Genomic DNA, 17,451 nt, shown 5'->3' on the forward strand with positions numbered 1-17,451 from the left:
GCACCTACGGTACTGCCATCTTTATCGCTGAGGCACGCGCAAGCCTCCCCACCAACGGCAAGGTCCATGGTTCACGGGGGGAACTGACTGGTAAACAAGCTTATGTTGGGACTACTTACTAATTCCTGTTTTTACTGTAATGTCGTCACATATTTTGACAATCTACTGACAAATGATCAGGGAAGTGAGTATTGTATTCAAATGTTCTATGTTTCGTATGTTATACTTTCTGACGTGCTCTGTGCTCACAAGACTCGTGTCATTTTTGGGTCAATGGAACGAAAACTGAATCCTATCTTATCTCTAGTCTAACCTTGATCTTGCCGAAGCCACATCAGTTTTTAAAAAGACCCGTCAATCCACATTCTACACAAGCTTTTGTACTACGAGGTGGTGTTTTGTAAGAGAAAATGTCAACATAGGTGGCTTAGAGTTCATTTGTGACATGCAAGCAGCTTGGAAGAAAACAAATGATCTCTTTCAGCACCTGTCCATGCACAAGGAAGCAAAGTCCTGTGAGGACTGCTGCAACATGGTTAGGTGGAACTGAGTAGCAAGGCCACCTCAGCAAACATAAAGAATGGTGATTGAGAGAAAATTTAATAAATAAATCTACTGACATCGAACATAAGAGGCATATAGGTTGCACACAGGAAGTGTAACATCAATACCTTACACAGAAAACCATCAGTGTTGCATTTCAGATTGTGAACATCATTGTTATTTTTTTATGATGACTGTAAAAGAGTTTGTTATAGAGTTAGCAAAAACTTAGCTCTGGTTTCCAGACCTGGAATTCTCAGTGGTGGTCAAGGATATTACGCATACAGATGGGCAAAATGTTTAGCCCAGTCTCAAAAAATAGCAAGTTTGGTGACATATTGCATAATAATAAGAAGCTGGAGCAGAGAGGAATGTGGAAGATAAGTGTTTGCCACCGAGATGTTCTCCCATCCGTTGTTTCCTTACGATATTTGTTGAGTTATTTGTGAATAGCAAGCCACATTGAATGTTTAGTGCCATTAGATTGAGAAGATATTGAGGAAGGGGAAGGTGCTTTGCAGAGTAATGTGTACCTTTTAGGTAAAACTGTTCCATCAGTTACTTGAATGTGAGTGTGGGTAATGATCTAAGTATGAGCACGTCTGGTGTTTTCATAGACAAAAAGTGCTCTGCTACTGCTGCTGCATTTAATCTCGTGGCAATAATCCATATTACCAACATACGTGTGTGTGTGTGTGTGTGTGTGTGTGTGTGTGGTCAAATGAGCTGTCTTATTCCATATTTGATCTTTCTTTATGTAAAGTAAAAATAAGGTAAATTTTCATACAAAATCATTTGTTGCCAATAGTGTACATCGGTAACACATTTTAGATCCATGAAGTTATTTTTGTATTCACAGATGGACTGGTAATTCTTAACAAGCCTTATGGCATAAGTGTGAAACCACCAACTAAGAAAAATTTTTTATCAGAATCATATCTGTTGAACACAGCAGTTGTGGGAGACTGTCAGGAAACTCTTTCAGATGCCTTACCATACATCGCTGAAGAATTGGGGTATCGCTCCCTCAGTCCAGTAAAGACCCCTGGAAGGTATGGCTAATGTTTGCACATTCAAAATAGCTTGTAGTTATACTTTCTATATAAGTTTGTACCCCCATATTCATCTTTTTACTCATTCCTAGTATCATTTATCTGATTATTTTTTTAGTGTAACACTCTTTTTAATCTCCAGAAAACCAGTACCTTCTCATGAAAAGCTTAAATGAGAACAGGTGGACAGATAACCCTTGGGATGCCAAATATGGAAATTTTATGTGATTCTTCATGCTTTTCTGGTGGATGCATTCCATATATACCGCGTGGGACTGTCAACGGATCATGTTGGGAGTATTCAACAATATTTCCTGAAGACTACTGCTATACATTATTCAGTAGTGGCTGCTTGTTACTGCAGGCGAGTAGCAAAAGCTGGTATCAGCAGTGTGACGACCTGTTATGGGGACATCATTTGAAAGTTGCAAATGCGTGGTGAAGGTGCTTACAGACCAATGACAGTAGTGTGTTCAGAGCCCCCTGCTGGCTTGAACTTTTGGACACAGATATTTTTCAACCCAAATAGCTTCTGACACATTACGTATTTCTGTCTATTCCAGGCTCTTTTTCCATCATAAATACCAAATAGGACTAACAGGTGATACTGAATGTATGCAAAGGCGGGTGGCATGAATAGTCACTGGTTTGTTTCAGACATGGCTGACTGTCATGGGAATGTTGAAAAAATTGAACTTGCTGGCTCTTGAAGACACAAATAAATTATCCCACAGGAGCTTGCTTACAAAGTTTCAAGAACCATTTTTAAGTGAAGAATCTAGAGATATTCTTCAGTCCCTTATATATTGCATCCACAGGTATTGTGATGAGAAGATTAGTCTAATTAGAGCAAGCACAGGGGCCTTTAAGCAATTATTCTTTCTGCACTGCATACTTGATTGGATCAGGAAGAAACCATTACATGTGGTGTTGAGTCTGTAAGGAGAGAATGAGAGTGACTAACAAGATAATTTTAAAAAGTGTTCAGATAGACTTTTTAGTGTGATGCTGTCTCACTCACATGGTTTTAACATAATGGCCCAGAATATTGTCTGATAAAACCGGCAGAAATTATAAAGGTGCCTTTTGGGCAGTGGAAGAATGCATTTGTTAAATTATGCTGATGTCATAACAGCCCTGCCCAAGTTGGAAGCCGCAGTAGTGGCAATAGTGAGGAACCTAGCCTATAATGTTAGCAAAATCAACTCTGAGAAGATGGAAGGATTGTGATATACAGTGGAGCATTACAGGCATGAGACCTGAGTTTGGCTGAGGAAGGAAACTTCAAGTAAATGTATACCTGGTTTGAGAATCACAGCAACTTAAAGTTAAATATAGAACAGTGGATTATTAATGCATCCAGAACGTATTTCGGCATTAAGTATATTGGATCTTCACACACAATTTCCAGCAGAAGCAAACACACATAATGCAGTAACAGCTCTGAGTGGCATTATTTGGATCAGAAACTGTATTTGCCACAAATGAGGATGATGAGAGACTGTTAGTATTTCAACAAAAAATCTTGAGGAATGTTTTTATGCAAAGCAAGATGCTGTTAGCTGCAAAAAGCAGAGCCAGGAATTGTATGAATTGATGTGGCAACTCAACATAGTTCAGTAAATGGAGGAAAGAAGACTGATGGGCAGGATGTATCACACATGTTTGAACACCGTGCGAAAACTGTGATGGTGGAAAGACCTGATGGAGACATCTTTGTGGCAGACCCATGAAGTGATAGATAAATAAAATTTTGAAAAGATTAAGACAGTTGGGATTAAATTGACCTGGGTGCAAATTCTCAAGAGAGCAATTACTAGAGCAAGAGTATGAGGTAATGGAACGATCTTGAAAGTTGATAAGTGCAGTATGAATAAGTTAGTTATTTATGTTCCTTGGCCAGATTTCACAGAATATATTTCAAAAGACTTGACGTCTAACTCTGGTTTTAACTTAAAAAAGAAAAATAATACAGTGCACAATCTGAACTGTGTATCACTTGCGGCACACCATTATTATTGTAATTGGTTAAATATTGATTAGCGTTACTCGCACTCTGAGGGGAAGCATTATTGTCATGTGGACATTAGGCAGACAAGAATTAAATATTTATTACTTCGCTTTTCTGTGGGCCCATAAACTCTAGAAATTGTGTGAAGGAATACATGATCTGTAGTAGGCTGTGTTATTATTTGTGCTGTCAGTCTGTTACTACATTTATGTTACTATCAAACATCTAAAATAAAACATACCAGTGTGAAACCCATTGTAACAACAACAACTACTACTTCTACTTTCATGTGGATGCACACCACATAATGTGTCATATTAAATGCGGAACATAATTTGAAATTACGTTCCACAATTTTGGCCATATTTTACGTAGTCCACATCTAACATCATTGTGAATGAAGCCACGTCATTACTTTTATATGACCACATGACAATATATGTAAAGTTTGTAAAGTTGTAGCCACTTGCTACATAAACTGACAGTTTATGTTGTCAAAGGTGTACTTTATATCGCCGACTCTCGACTGCAGCATGTCAGAGTGCACAAACATCTCCATTGGTAAGCCAGAAAAGGTGAGCATATCTTACATTCAGAAATGGGGAAACATATGACTAAATTAAAATATAAATGTGTGTAACAGTTACTTGATGTGCAGTATGTTGTATGTATCACAAGGAAAAATGACCCCCCAGGGGGTAAACAACTCTTTTGTGGATATGTGCATTGCAAGCATGGGACCCCAAGTTAGTGTGGCTCTTTCCTTTCCGGGCTGCATACCTTCCTTTTCACATCCTTCCCCATCCTCCATCCTCCCCCCACCACTCACCTCCACCTCTTCCCTTCCCCGTCTCCCCCTATGGGAGTATGTGTTGTGCCTACATTCGGAGATGGATGCTTATAACCATAAGACAGTCTCTCTTCTTTGTTTTCTATGTTTGAAAGTCTGCCCTCCCTTTATCCTTCTCTTTTCCTTGCCTCTTCTCTTTACCCTTTTCTCCACTGCGGCGTATGAGACCTCTCTTCTTTCCTTTTCTTTGTTCCTCCCTTTCTCTTTCTGCCCTCCCTGTGCGTGTCTGAAGGCCGATCCACGCGTTCCCACGCATGCGTAGCCAGTGATGGGATAACACGTAATTCCCAGCCCTGGGTAAACAGGTAGGACACATACGTACCCTCTGGTAATGGCCAGGCCCGGGAAGGGGTGATTACCAGAGTTGGTACCTTCTGAACGTGCCAATTGGTCCCTCCATCCGTTTCTCAGGAGGTGTGAACTGAGGTGTGAACAATCACCTAAGGCAGGAGTGCTCTGAGAGTTCCCCCACAAGAAAGGAGCACACAATCGGAGACACCGGTAATCACGGGGGATACTTCTGCAATGGTTTCCTCTATGTCTACAATTTCTGCTCAGAAGTGAAAGTTTAATGAGTCCCAGCCTTGGACAATTCTTCCATCAGTGCCACAGTTCCTTGTTGTTTCTCGGTCGGACGAAGGTCAAGACTTCTCCACAGTCAACCCTTTCATTATTCAGAAAGGTGTTGACTCAATTGCAGGTCCTGTAAAGTCTTGTTCCTGATTACAAAATGGCACCTTGTTGTTAGAAACAGTCAGTGCTCTCCAGACCCAAAAATTGCTGGCAACTTGGTGCCAAACTGTACTATCTTCTTGACATTTGATGGAGTTCAACTTCCACCGAACACTAAAGCGGGCTGTGAAATAATTTCAGTTCGCCCTTACATCCCCAACCATACGTGTTGCTATCGGTGTCAGTGGTTTAATCATACGAGCCAGTCGTGTTTCAATCCGGCAAATGCGTTACGTGTGGCCAGGATGCCCATGAGGGTGCTTGTCCACCTCCATCCCCTCGTTGCAGCAACTGCTTCTTCTAGCGATTGCCCCATTTTCAAAGATGAACAGCTTATTCAGGAAATCTGAGTGAAGGAAAAGGTGTCTACATTTGCTGCTCATAAGTTGCTAGTCGAAAGCCCACTGCGCCTCCAGCAGGTAAATATAGCACTGTCCTTACATCTCCTCGGCCCACTAAGGAGGCAGCCATGCAGACTTGTGATCTTACATTTAGTGCCACGGTCGTCAGGTTGGCCAGCACAAAGATCGGCCTTTCAACCTCTCCACTATCACCTGCTCACTCTATTGCTCTCCCTTCATCGGCTTCTGCTAAATCACGAGCCCCAAAATCAGACACCCGGACTTCCAAAAAAGAGCCTACTCGCTAAGATTTTTTATGTACCCCAACTTCACAACCATCGATTCCTCCCTCATCTCAACATCCTGTTTTCAAGAAGGCTCATAAGAAACCAAGTTCCTCTCCTTCTCCGACACGGCGTGTCTCATCTACAGTGCCACCTGGTGGTAACTGCCCTCGACCGTCCTCCGTGTCACCAAGGTGTGCACTGTTGGCGGCCGATCGCTGAGGCAAGAGCTGCTCCCAAACAACCTATGGATCAGGATCTTCTGCCTTTGGCTGAATGCCGTTCCATGCTGCTGGCCGCCAGCTCTCAGCTGTCGTTGAGTTGAGAGCAACCGTGGTAAGATTCTTCCATTTTCGTCCACCCTATGTCAATTATCCATTGGAATATCTGCGAAATTAGAGCCAATCGGGATGAATTGTCGATCCTCTTATGATCCTACTTGCCGGTCATCTTCTGTCTTCAGGAAACAAAGCTGCGTCCCCACGATTGCTTTGTTTTCCCTCATTTTCAGTCAGTCTGGTTTGATCTCCACTCTGTTGATGGCACTCCAGCACATGGTGACTCATGATTCTTCTCCAAAATACTGTCCATTATCACCCAATCCCCTTAAACAGTTCATTCCAAGCTGTTGCTGTCTGTCTTTCTCTTTCTGGATACACCTTCTCTCTCTATACCGTATACATAACATCGTCCACACTGATGGCAAGAGCTGATCTCCTTCATCTCCTTGGTCAGCTTCCGCCCCCCCTATTTCCTGGTTGGGGACTTCAATGCCCACCACCCGCTTTGGGGATCTTCGCGTCCTTGTCTGCGAGGCTCCCTATTGATTGACATCTTCCACCAAGCAGATAAGCAGATCTTGTTTCCCCTCAACACTGGGGAACCTACCTTTTGTCTGCCTCCATGACGAGTTTCTCTCATTTGGACCTTTTGGTCGGTACTATTCAGCTAGCTCGGTGCTTTGCATGGTTCGCTCTTGCTGGTACACACTCAAGTGACCATTTTCCAAGTGTCCTTCGATTGCAGCCACAACTGCCATCTATGCACCCGAGACACTGGAAGTTTGCCCAAGCCGATTGGACACTTTTTTCGTCTCTAGCCACATTCGATGACCGTCATTTTCCTAGCATCGACAATCAGGGCACTCATGTTACAGAAGTTGTTCTTACAGCCGCGAAACGTTCAATACCTCGCACCTCCGATTTGCCCCCCCCCCCCCCCCTCTCAATTCCTTGGTGGAACAAGGCGTACCATGACACAATACGTGAGCGGCGACGTGCTCTTCGTGTTTTTCACCATCGTCCTACTTCGGCCAACTGTATCTGCTTATAAGCAGTTACGTGCTCGATGCCGTCGCTTCATCCATGATAGCAAGAAGGCAAGCTGGGACTTCTTCACTAACTCTTTTAACACCTTCACTCTGTCCTCAGAAGTTTGGAGTCAAATGCAATTGTTATCTGTCGCGCCTAGTTTCTCCCTGATCTCTGGGCTCATTGTCGAGCAAGATACCTTAGTGGACCTCGTCACAATATCTAACTCATTGGGTCGACACTTTGCTGACATTTTGAGCTCTTCAAATTACCCGCCAGCCTTTCTCCCAAAGAAACGTGCAGCAGAAGTGCGACCTCTTGCTTTCTCCTCTCAAAATAGCGAAAACTATAATACTGTTTTCTCCATGCGGGAACTCCAACACGCACTCTCTTCTTCTTGCGCTTCCGCCCCAGGACCAGATGGTATCCGCATCCAAATGTTGCTGCATTTATCATACCGTACTCAGTGTCACCTTCTTCGCCTTTATAATCTAATTTAGCATCACCTTCTTCGCCTTTATAATGGAATTTGGACTGACAGTACTTTTCCCAGAAGATGGAGGGAAGCTATCGTCGTTCCTGTTCCGAAACCTGTAAAGGACACACATCTCCCCTCTACCTATCTCCCCATTTCCCTCACGAGTAGTGTATGTAAAGTTTTGGGGCATATGGTGAATTGCCGTTTAGCCTGGTGGCTGGAGTTCTGAAGCCTTTTAACACTTGACCAATGTGGTTTCCGAAAGCATCGTTCTGCAGTTGACCAACGTGTTGCTCTTTCCAGTTATATCATGAACAATTTTCTCAGGAAACGCCAAACAGTAGCAATATTTTGTGATCTGGAGAGAGCATACGATACGTGTTGGAAGACAGGCATCCTTCGCACACTATTCTTTTAGGGCTTTCGAGGTCAACTGTCCCTTTTTATTTGTGAATTTATGGCAGAGCACACATTTAAAGTGCGGGTGAACACTATTCTCCCAAGTGTATGGGGTACCCCAGGGCTCTGTGCTAAGTGTTGTACTGTTTGTCATCGCCATAAAAGCAATTACAGATTATCTCCTTCCCGATGTCTCGGGCTCCCTCCTTGTGGATGATTTTGCGATCTAAAGCTTTCAACGGACCAGCCTTCTTGAACGACATCTTCAAGGATGTCTTGATTGCCTCCACTCTTGGAGCATCGAAACCGGCTTCCGCTTTTCACCCAGTAAGACCGTTTGTGTCAATTTTTGGCATCATACATAGTTTCTTCCCCTTCCCTACATCTAAGCCCTGTCGACCTTCCATTCGCAGACGTCGCTATATTCTTGGGTCTTATCATCGACAGAAACTGTGCTGGTCCTCCCACGTTTCCTATCTTTCAGCCCGCTTTCTGCCATCTCTCAGCACCCTCCGTGTTCTGAATGGTACCTCCTGGGGAGCGGACCGAGTGGTCATTCTCCGCCTCTTTCACGCCTTAGTGCACTCGATAATGGCCTATGGAAGCATAGTTTACTCCTCTGCTCGGGCGCCTATTCTTCGGGCGTCTTGACTCTGTCCACCACTGTGGATTGCATTTAGCATCTGTAGCATTGTACACCAGCCCTGTGGAAAGCCTTTATGCTGAGACTGCTGAACCTCCGCTGTCCAATCGGCGAGCTGTCATTTTGAGTCGTTATGCTAGCCATGTCTCTTCCATGCCTGCTAATCTGGCCCATGACCTTTTTTTCAATGCCTCCTTGGATTTAGGGTATGCAGGCCGCCCTTCCTCTCTACAACCACCGGGAGTCTGCTTCCGTCAACTGCTACGTTCTCTTTCCTTCCACTTTCCTAAAACTTTCTTGACAACTGGGGGTACAGCACCGCCTTGGCTCCGCCCCCGGACCTGTCTGCTCCGTGACCTTTGTCAACTTTCAAAGGATGGTACCCTCCCCCCCCCTCCCCCCCCCCCCCTTTCTCTCGTTTATCATCAGGCATTTGCTGCTCTATGCACACAAATGAAGGACGCCACATTTATTTACATTGGTGGTTCAAAAACATCATTTGGTGTTGGGAGAGGCTATATTGTATTACTCTTTTTCATCTATTACAGATAGCTTTACTATCATAACATCTGCAGCTTTACTACTTAAATGTCCAAGTTGGGCTGATATGAACTACAATAAAAATAAATTAAAATATTTAGAATAGAAAGACATCTCTCTGCATATCTGTTATTAAACAAATCCATATTTTGAACACTTGTAAAATAGCATGTGTATGTATGTTTTTAACACCCCTTGAATGAATAACTCTTCTATATCGGCGTTGAGAGTATATTCCATGTAAATCACCAACTGTGAATTGCTCTAAATATGCAGTAAAGCTCTAGTAATCAAACAATGGAAAATCCAGGATGGAATGTAAAAATGTAATTACGAGTAAAAGGGTAGTTGCTACTCATCATATAGCGAAGATACTGAGTTGCAGAAAGTCACAACAAAAAGACTGTTGGAATGTTAGCCAACAAAGTGTTTGTCAAATATAGACACCCCCTCCCCCTCCACCACCCACACACACACACACACACACACACACACACACACACACACACACACACACACACACAGAGAGTGAGTCTCTGGCAGCTTTTTTTGTAATGGACATATAACACACACACACACACACACACACACACACACACACACACACACACACACTGAGTGAGTCTCTGGCAGCTTTATTTGTAATGGACATATAACACACAATTTTTTGCCTGATTATGCTAGAATTTTCATTTTTCTGTGTGCTTTATATAGCATATTGTACTGCAGGTTTCTATTTACAGAAATTAGTATACCATAATTGAGTTGTCCGCTTTCCTACACTCCTGGAAATGGAAAAAAGAACACATTGACACCGGTGTGTCAGACCCACCATACTTGCTCCGGACACTGCGAGAGGGCTGTACAAGCAATGATCACACGCACGGCACAGCGGACACACCAGGAACCGCGGTGTTGGCTGTCGAATGGCGCTAGTTGTGCAGCATTTGTGCACCGCCGCCGTCAGTGTCAGCCAGTTTGCCGTGGCATACGGAGCTCCATCGCAGTCTTTAACACTGGTAGCATGCCGCGACAGCGTGGACGTGAACCGTACGTGCAGTTGACGGACTTTGAGCGAGGGCGTATAGTGGGCATGCGGGAGGCCGGGTGGACGTACCGCCGAATTGCTCAACACGTGGGCCGTGAGGTCTCCACAGTACATCGATGTTGTCGCCAGTGGTCGGCGGAAGGTGCATGTGCCCGTAGACCTGGGACCGGACTGCAGCGACGCACGGATGCACGCCAAGACTGTAGGATACTACGCAGTGCTGTAGGGGACCGCACGGCCACTTCCCAGCAAATTAGGGACACTGTTGCTCCTGGGGTATCGGCGAGGACCATTTGCAACCGTCTCCATGAAGCTGGGCTACGGTCCCGCACACCGTTAGGCCGTCTTCCGCTTACGCCCCAACATCGTGCAGCCCGCCTCCAGTGGTGTCGCGACAGGTGTGAATGGAGGGACGAATGGAGACGTGTCGTCTTCAGCGATGAGAGTCGCTTCTGCCTTGGTGCCAATGATGGTTGTATGCGTGTTTGACGCCGTACAGGTGAGCGCCACAATCAGGACGATCGAGGCACACAGGGCCAACACCCGGCATCATGGTGTGGGGAGCGATCTCCTACATTGGCCGTACACCTCTGGTGATTGTCGAGGGGACACTGAATAGTGCACGGTACATCCAAACCGTCATCGATCCCATCGTTCTGCCATTCCTAGACCGGCAAGGGAACTTGCTGTTCCAACAGGACAATGCACGTCCGCATGTATCCCGTGCCACTCAACGTGCTCTAGAAGGTGTAAGTCAACTACCCTGGCCAGCAAGATCTCCGGATCTGTCCCCCATTGAGCATGTTTGGGACTGGATGAAGCGTCGTCTCACGCGGTCTGCACGTCCAGCACGAAAGCTGGTCCACCTGAGGCGCCAGGTGGAAATGGCATGGCAAGCCGTTCCACAGGACTACATCCAGCATCTCTACGATCGTCTCCATGGGAGAATAGCAGCCTGCATTGCTGCGAAAGGTGGATATAATACACTGTACTAGTGCCGACATTGAGCATGCTCTGTTGCCTGTGTCTATGTGCCTGTGGTTCTGTCAGTGTGATCATGTGATGTATCTGACTCCATGAATGTGTCAATAAAGTTTCCCCTTCCTGGGACAATGAATTCACGGTGTTCTTATTTCAATTTCCAGGAGTGTACATCTGCTGGAAGACCTTACTAATTGCAACAGCAGTTTTCTGCTTGGTAACGCTTGGGACCTGGTGATTTCTTGACATCTTCAGAAACACAAAATTTTATACCTAATGACACATCCAAGCACAATTAACGTTATTATTTTGACAACTGAATTTTAATTCTCGAGGACTAGTTTCAAAAAACACACTACACATAGGTACTTTCTAACATCATTATACAAACCACCATCACTCCAATACTGAGTGACACATTATTGCCACTGTGCACATGCGTACATGCAGTAGATGGAGTAAAATTTGACAGAGTGCACTAACTCAACAGATTTAATGATTTCACTCACATAGGAGTTTGATATGGGCTGTGTAAAATGTGGCCTCAAGTGTAGGAATTTGGATTATGTGCCGCGTGTAACCTAATACATCATGTAATGTGTATTTGCATGTAAGCAGAGGTAAAGGATTGTGCCACATATTTAACAAGATTGTTTTACGCTTTGTAGATGTTTACAAAACATACACTGATGGATCATGTCAGGGGGATCAGGACTCCCCACTCATCCATCTCCAAATGTAATCAAACTTGGTGTGAAGGTTCTATATTGTCTTTGACAGTTACATACCAAATTCCAATTCAGCACCTTCAGTGGTTGAAGTTTTAGGGGCTTTTAAATAGAGGCTACTCATCTTCGCATCATGTATGAAGGTGCAAACGTGCCAAGCTTGCTAGGCTTTTTTAAAGTTCTAGCAAACATTTGGTCATAGCTGTAATATACAGAGACAGCTTTTTGTGCTGAGTCTGACCATGGCAAAAATCAGGTATTTAGCCACACCTAAATACAGACACAAGCATCTAAAGTGGCTGAAAAATTCATCACACTATTCTGAGAGCCAAGCTTTGACCATCCACTATTATTTTGCATATGAACCAATCACACCAAAACTTCAGAGGGTTATTCATACCTATGATGTCTATATATGGATCAGAATTAATAAACATTGGATGCCTAGATGAAAAGGTATGCAGATGCAAAGTTGGCCAAAATTTTCTATGTGCAAATTTTAGGGTATTTTTTGGGGGTTTGGGGGCAATATCTCAATTGTCTTGTTCTCTCCTTTTCTTCTTGCCACACCTGTAAAGAGCATGCCTTAAGCTTTGGAGGCTATATTGTTTAATTCCAGGATCTTGCATTTTGATGAGTAAGAATGTGTTTCTAAAGTTATTATTTTAGCACTTTGAGAAGATTGAATAGTGAAATGTTTTGCTCATTAAGTCCCATGATTAATTTTTATATTTGAGTATATAAATCAGCTTAAAACATTAATTTAACACATGCCATAAAAACAGGTATAATACACAACACAGCAAATTTGGGGGCAGAAAAAAAGGTCAGTCCACTTTTGGTTAAACAGTTTTGCAATTTTGTCAAGAACAGATTGTGGGTAACTGTATTGTCTTCCTGGTGATGATGTTGGTGGTGCATCTATAGTCATGAAAATATGCCACTCAGGAATTCAGCCGGTGCCTATAGCAGTTGGCCAGTGGAAGGAATGAGCTGAATCGTATTGGTGCATAAAGCTCATGAGGACACCTTGTTGTTCATGTGAAACATTACATGCATTTCCAACCCTCCAAAAATTGTCATATATACATGCAACATACTGTCCTGGCTGTAAACTTGCAATTGAGACTGCTGGAATTTCATCTGCTCTGAAGGCATTAACTGTGAATGCTGTAGCATCATTGAATGTTGTGGTTACTCTGAACTGATTACAATTAAGTGGCTTAAATTAATGACTTTCTCTTGTTCCAGAAACTGTATGTCCTCTGGCAGACCTTGTTTCATGGTCAAGCTGGTTAATTTTTTTTTTTTTTTTTCAGTTTCTTCTTTTGGTACATAAGGAAACTATGTCTGTAAAAATATCATCACAGAATTTGAACAAACCACATGGAGTCAATATTTTGTTATCTAAGGGCCTCTGCGGACTAGTCAAGGCTGCTAGTCTTTTTCGGAGTTTCCCCAATGCCATCACAAGGTGAGCCATGCGTGGCCACCCATCCTATGCCTCCTTTTTCAATGACTCCTTTGATCGCCTGTATGGGGCATGTCCCTCCTCTCTGTTACCTCCTGGAGTTCGCTTTCAGCTCTTCCTCTGGTAGCTTCGCTTCGCGCGACCTGTAACTTTCCCGGTGGGTGTGAACCCTTCACTACCTTTGCTTCGTGCGGCGACCCTTGTTCACCTTGGTCTTCATTCACTTCTTAAGGACACTACTCCGACCTCACTCTATCACCTTCAGTTTCATGACCTTCATGTGGAACTTTGTGATAGCACCTTTGTATACACTGATGGCTCTCAGACTGACCTTGTTGTCGGGTGTGCCTTTGTCATTGGCTCTGAAGTTTTTCATTTTTGGCTTCTGTTCAGTATTTACAGCAGAGCTCTTCGCCCTCTATCAGGCTACGCAGTACATCTGGCGACACAGGCTTTTCATTCGCATAATCTGCTCAGACTCACTTAGTGCCCTTCAAAGCCTTCGTGTGCTGTGTACCGTCCGTACCTTAGTGCAATGGGTCCAATACAGTTGTCATTTGCTCACTCCTGACATCTCACTCTGGCAGGAAACAAGGCCGCTGGTGCTGCTGCCATGGCTGGAGTCCTTATACCTCAGCCCATTGGCTCTTACATTTCCTTTGATGATCTCTGTGTTGCTGCCTGTCAGCATGTGGTGTCACTTTGGCATCACCACTGGTCCTCCCTTCAGGGGAGCAAGCTCCGGGTTATTAAACCTCTCCCAGCGACTTGGATGACCTCCTTTCAGCCCTCTCCTTTCGTGCGCAAACTATGCATCAGATGCTGGCTGCCCATGTGTTACAACAGTGCTGTGTGCAACCTGGTCTTTGTTAGGACAGACCACGTGTACCTATAGCACTCCTGCGACACCCGAGTGCTTTACTTCTTCATTGGTTTACAAAGTGGACAATGCCCAATGTATTTCATCAACATTCCCAGGCCAGTTTCTGCCCGCAGTAACCACTCAGCCCCTCAGTGCAATTTACGGGTCCCCACCTGAGGTGAGAAATGTGCGGCGTGCTGATACTGACTGTGGTTTCCACCTCTCCGAACATGCCTTGGCTCGTCACGTCGACAGCCCGGTAGGAACATTTTACTGTGCTGCCCCACGTAGGTTCGCTCTTCCACCCCTTCACCAACGCAAGTAAACTTGCAGGGGTTTTCTCTCGGCTGCAGCCATTCACCCACTCGCTTTTCACAAGGCGCCAGCCATGTCTTCCATGCCGGACTTCTGTGATGCGAATGTTGCATCAGGCAGTTCTACAGCATCATTTCCTAGTGCTTCAGTGCCATTCTCATCCGCTCCGACAGACTGCTCGCTCGCACCCTATGAAGTGCCATCTGTGTGGCTGCACTGGTCCGGCATCCACGTCATAAAAGTGATACGAGGAACTCGGCTACAGAACTAGCTGTGACTTCATCGCCACCACCAGGCCGCTTACCGACTCTGCCCCCGTTACCCAAGGACAACCCAGCAATGTGGTTTGCACTGGTGGAGAACTTGTTCGAACTGTACCAAGTTACCGACGACAATTCAAAATTCCTGTGCCTCACAACTCAACTGCATGAGCACACCGACCTAATCTGCGACCTACTTCTGATGCTGCCACTAACTCCAAAGTAGGATTTCGCAAAACATAATATCATCGAGGGCCTCTCGTGTTCCCCACAAGAGGTTATTCTGCAAATACTGTACGAGGAACATCTCGGTAACTGCACCCTGTTTGAGCTTCGGCACCAGCTACGCCTCCTGGTCAGCAAGCAAGTAATGCCAGATGAAACCCTGTGGTCAGTGTGCTTGTCAAAACCACCTACAGATCTCCAGGTTCATCTCGTCCCTCACACCCTGGAATCCATTCGTTCGCATCTGTGGATGGCTGACCAGGTTTATTCGCTCACACACCAGCAGGAGCTCATGCAACAGGTTGGCACTCCTGCACCAGTAGCTCACCTGGCCACAGGCAGGGGCAGGCTGCACTCCATCCCCCAGACTGCTGCACCACCTGATACTCAATACACTCACTCTCTGCCCACCGAGCCACTGCATATCGCACCTACGCTGACCACCCCGGTGCATGAATAGTCCGATAAGTGGCAACCCATGCTACATTCCATCAACGCCTCTGTCCCGTTGAATGCCCGCCTTTATATCAAAGACTGTTCTTTGAGTAGCAAGTTCGTGCTCAATAATGTCTCAATTATACCTAAATCGATGGTCACATGCCCCATCACACGCACAAACTCATCTACACTCCAGACCTGCAGCTCTGTTGATTTTCAGTTTCACCTCTCTAACAGCCTCTCCCTCCCTGAATCTTCCAATTGACGGATATTGCAAACCGATCGTGGAAGTGGACTTCTTATCACACCACCACCTGTCTTCAAATGTCATTCAGTGTTCTGTTTCACCACATTCTAACTCTCACATCCCATGTGACTCTGCTCCACTACCTGCTCAGAGTGTAAATGCCTCTAACTGATCAATGTTTCAGTGCGCGACTCTCATGAGTAGAACTTGTGCAGCTGTGAATTGTGTACTGATGGAAAGTGCCAAGACATGTGCCCCCCCCCCCCCCCCCCCCCCCATGTGAGAATGCCATTTTGAAATACCGCATTTCATGCAAAGAGGTTGAGCTTGCCGCAATCACCGCCCGCATCAATTTACACTTCTCGACAGTGCTGACACCCGAGCCTTCATCCGCCACACCTGACAGCTCCGCTGACATCAGAATACAGGTTAGCAACACCACACCTATCTCGTGTGACTCCAGTCTCAACCACACAATGTTACCCCACTGTCCCCGCCCTTATAACGTGTTCCGCTCAATGTCTCTCTCACCTGTTTCACAAACAGACAATCACGCACCTCATGACAATCCACCCGTCCAGGCTCCAATCACGCTCCTTGCTGCCATGTGTGCACAGTGTGTTGATAAACATCCCCCCCTCCCCCCCCCCCACTCTCATGCCTCTTCGAGCGGCTCGCTCTATAGCTCCATGCACGCCAGCAACGCCGCCGCCACCAAGCACACCTGTCTTGTGTACTACAGACAATAGATAGCCTCTATGTGCTCCGCTCACGCTCGCCTCACGCTCAGCACTTGCAAACTGCCATCCATACTGGCGTAAACGTAGCAAAAATGTTACTTTTTTGCTGCCATTCCCCTCTCGACCAGACGAAGATGCCACAGCATTTGGTTTCCACTGTCATGAACGGAACTGTTGATCGCATCATATGTCCAAGGGCCCACCTATTTGCCACAAGGCTCACCAGCAAATACAGGAACTTTTTGAGGTGGGAATCTTACAGCCCTTGGATAGTAACTGGTCATCACCCATACACCTCACCTCTACACAGGATGGCTCCTTTTGTAGGTGTGGCAATTACAGATGCTTGAATGCTAGACCTGTGATGGACAATTATCCTATACCAAACATTTCCGATTTCACTAACCTTCTCACAGGTGCTAAAATTTTCAGTGTACTGGATTGCAAATGGGCTTATCACCAAGTCCCAGTCGCACCTGAAAATTCTGAAAATGGCGATTATCACTCCTTTCGGGTTGTACAAGTGCTGTTTCATGCCATTCAGGTTAAAAAGTGCCACCCAGACATGGCAACACTTTATTGGCTTTCTCTTGCTCCAGTTCGACTTCTGTTTCGAATATCATGACGATAACCTGATCTTCAGCAAATCTGCGCAAGATCACGAACGCCCCATCACAATAGTAAAGGACGCACTCATCAAATGGAGTAGACGTCAACACCAACACAATACAACTGTGCCAACAAACTGTCCAATTCTTGGGACACCTGCGGATCTGGGGGTTAGAATAGGCACAAAGTATTCCTGCCTGTCATAAGAGGCAACTAAAATGAGTCTCACATGTTTTGGCCTTTGTGTGATGGTCTCCTGTAGGGTTTGACCTCTCTTTTTCAAAATTTTCCCGGAGAGCAAACCAATTGGGGAAGGGCGCCTTATATGGTGTATAGTGTCCATC

The 17,451-nt window shown here is 45.2% G+C and overlaps 1 protein-coding gene across 2 annotated transcripts in view; it reads left to right on the plus strand.

Annotated features, from left to right (window-relative positions):
- Positions 1-17,451, plus strand: part of LOC126281724 (mitochondrial mRNA pseudouridine synthase RPUSD3-like) — a 121,812-nt gene that overhangs the window by 17,923 nt on the left and 86,438 nt on the right. For both annotated transcript variants that reach the window (XM_049980903.1, XM_049980902.1), the window contains exon 2: positions 1,403-1,595. In XM_049980903.1, coding sequence (XP_049836860.1) covers positions 1,403-1,595 — 193 coding nt within the window. The remainder of the gene's footprint in view (positions 1-1,402; positions 1,596-17,451) is intronic.

This window comes from Schistocerca gregaria, chromosome 7 (genome assembly GCF_023897955.1).
Source record: "Schistocerca gregaria isolate iqSchGreg1 chromosome 7, iqSchGreg1.2, whole genome shotgun sequence".
Taxonomy (NCBI): Eukaryota; Metazoa; Arthropoda; class Insecta; order Orthoptera; family Acrididae; genus Schistocerca; species Schistocerca gregaria.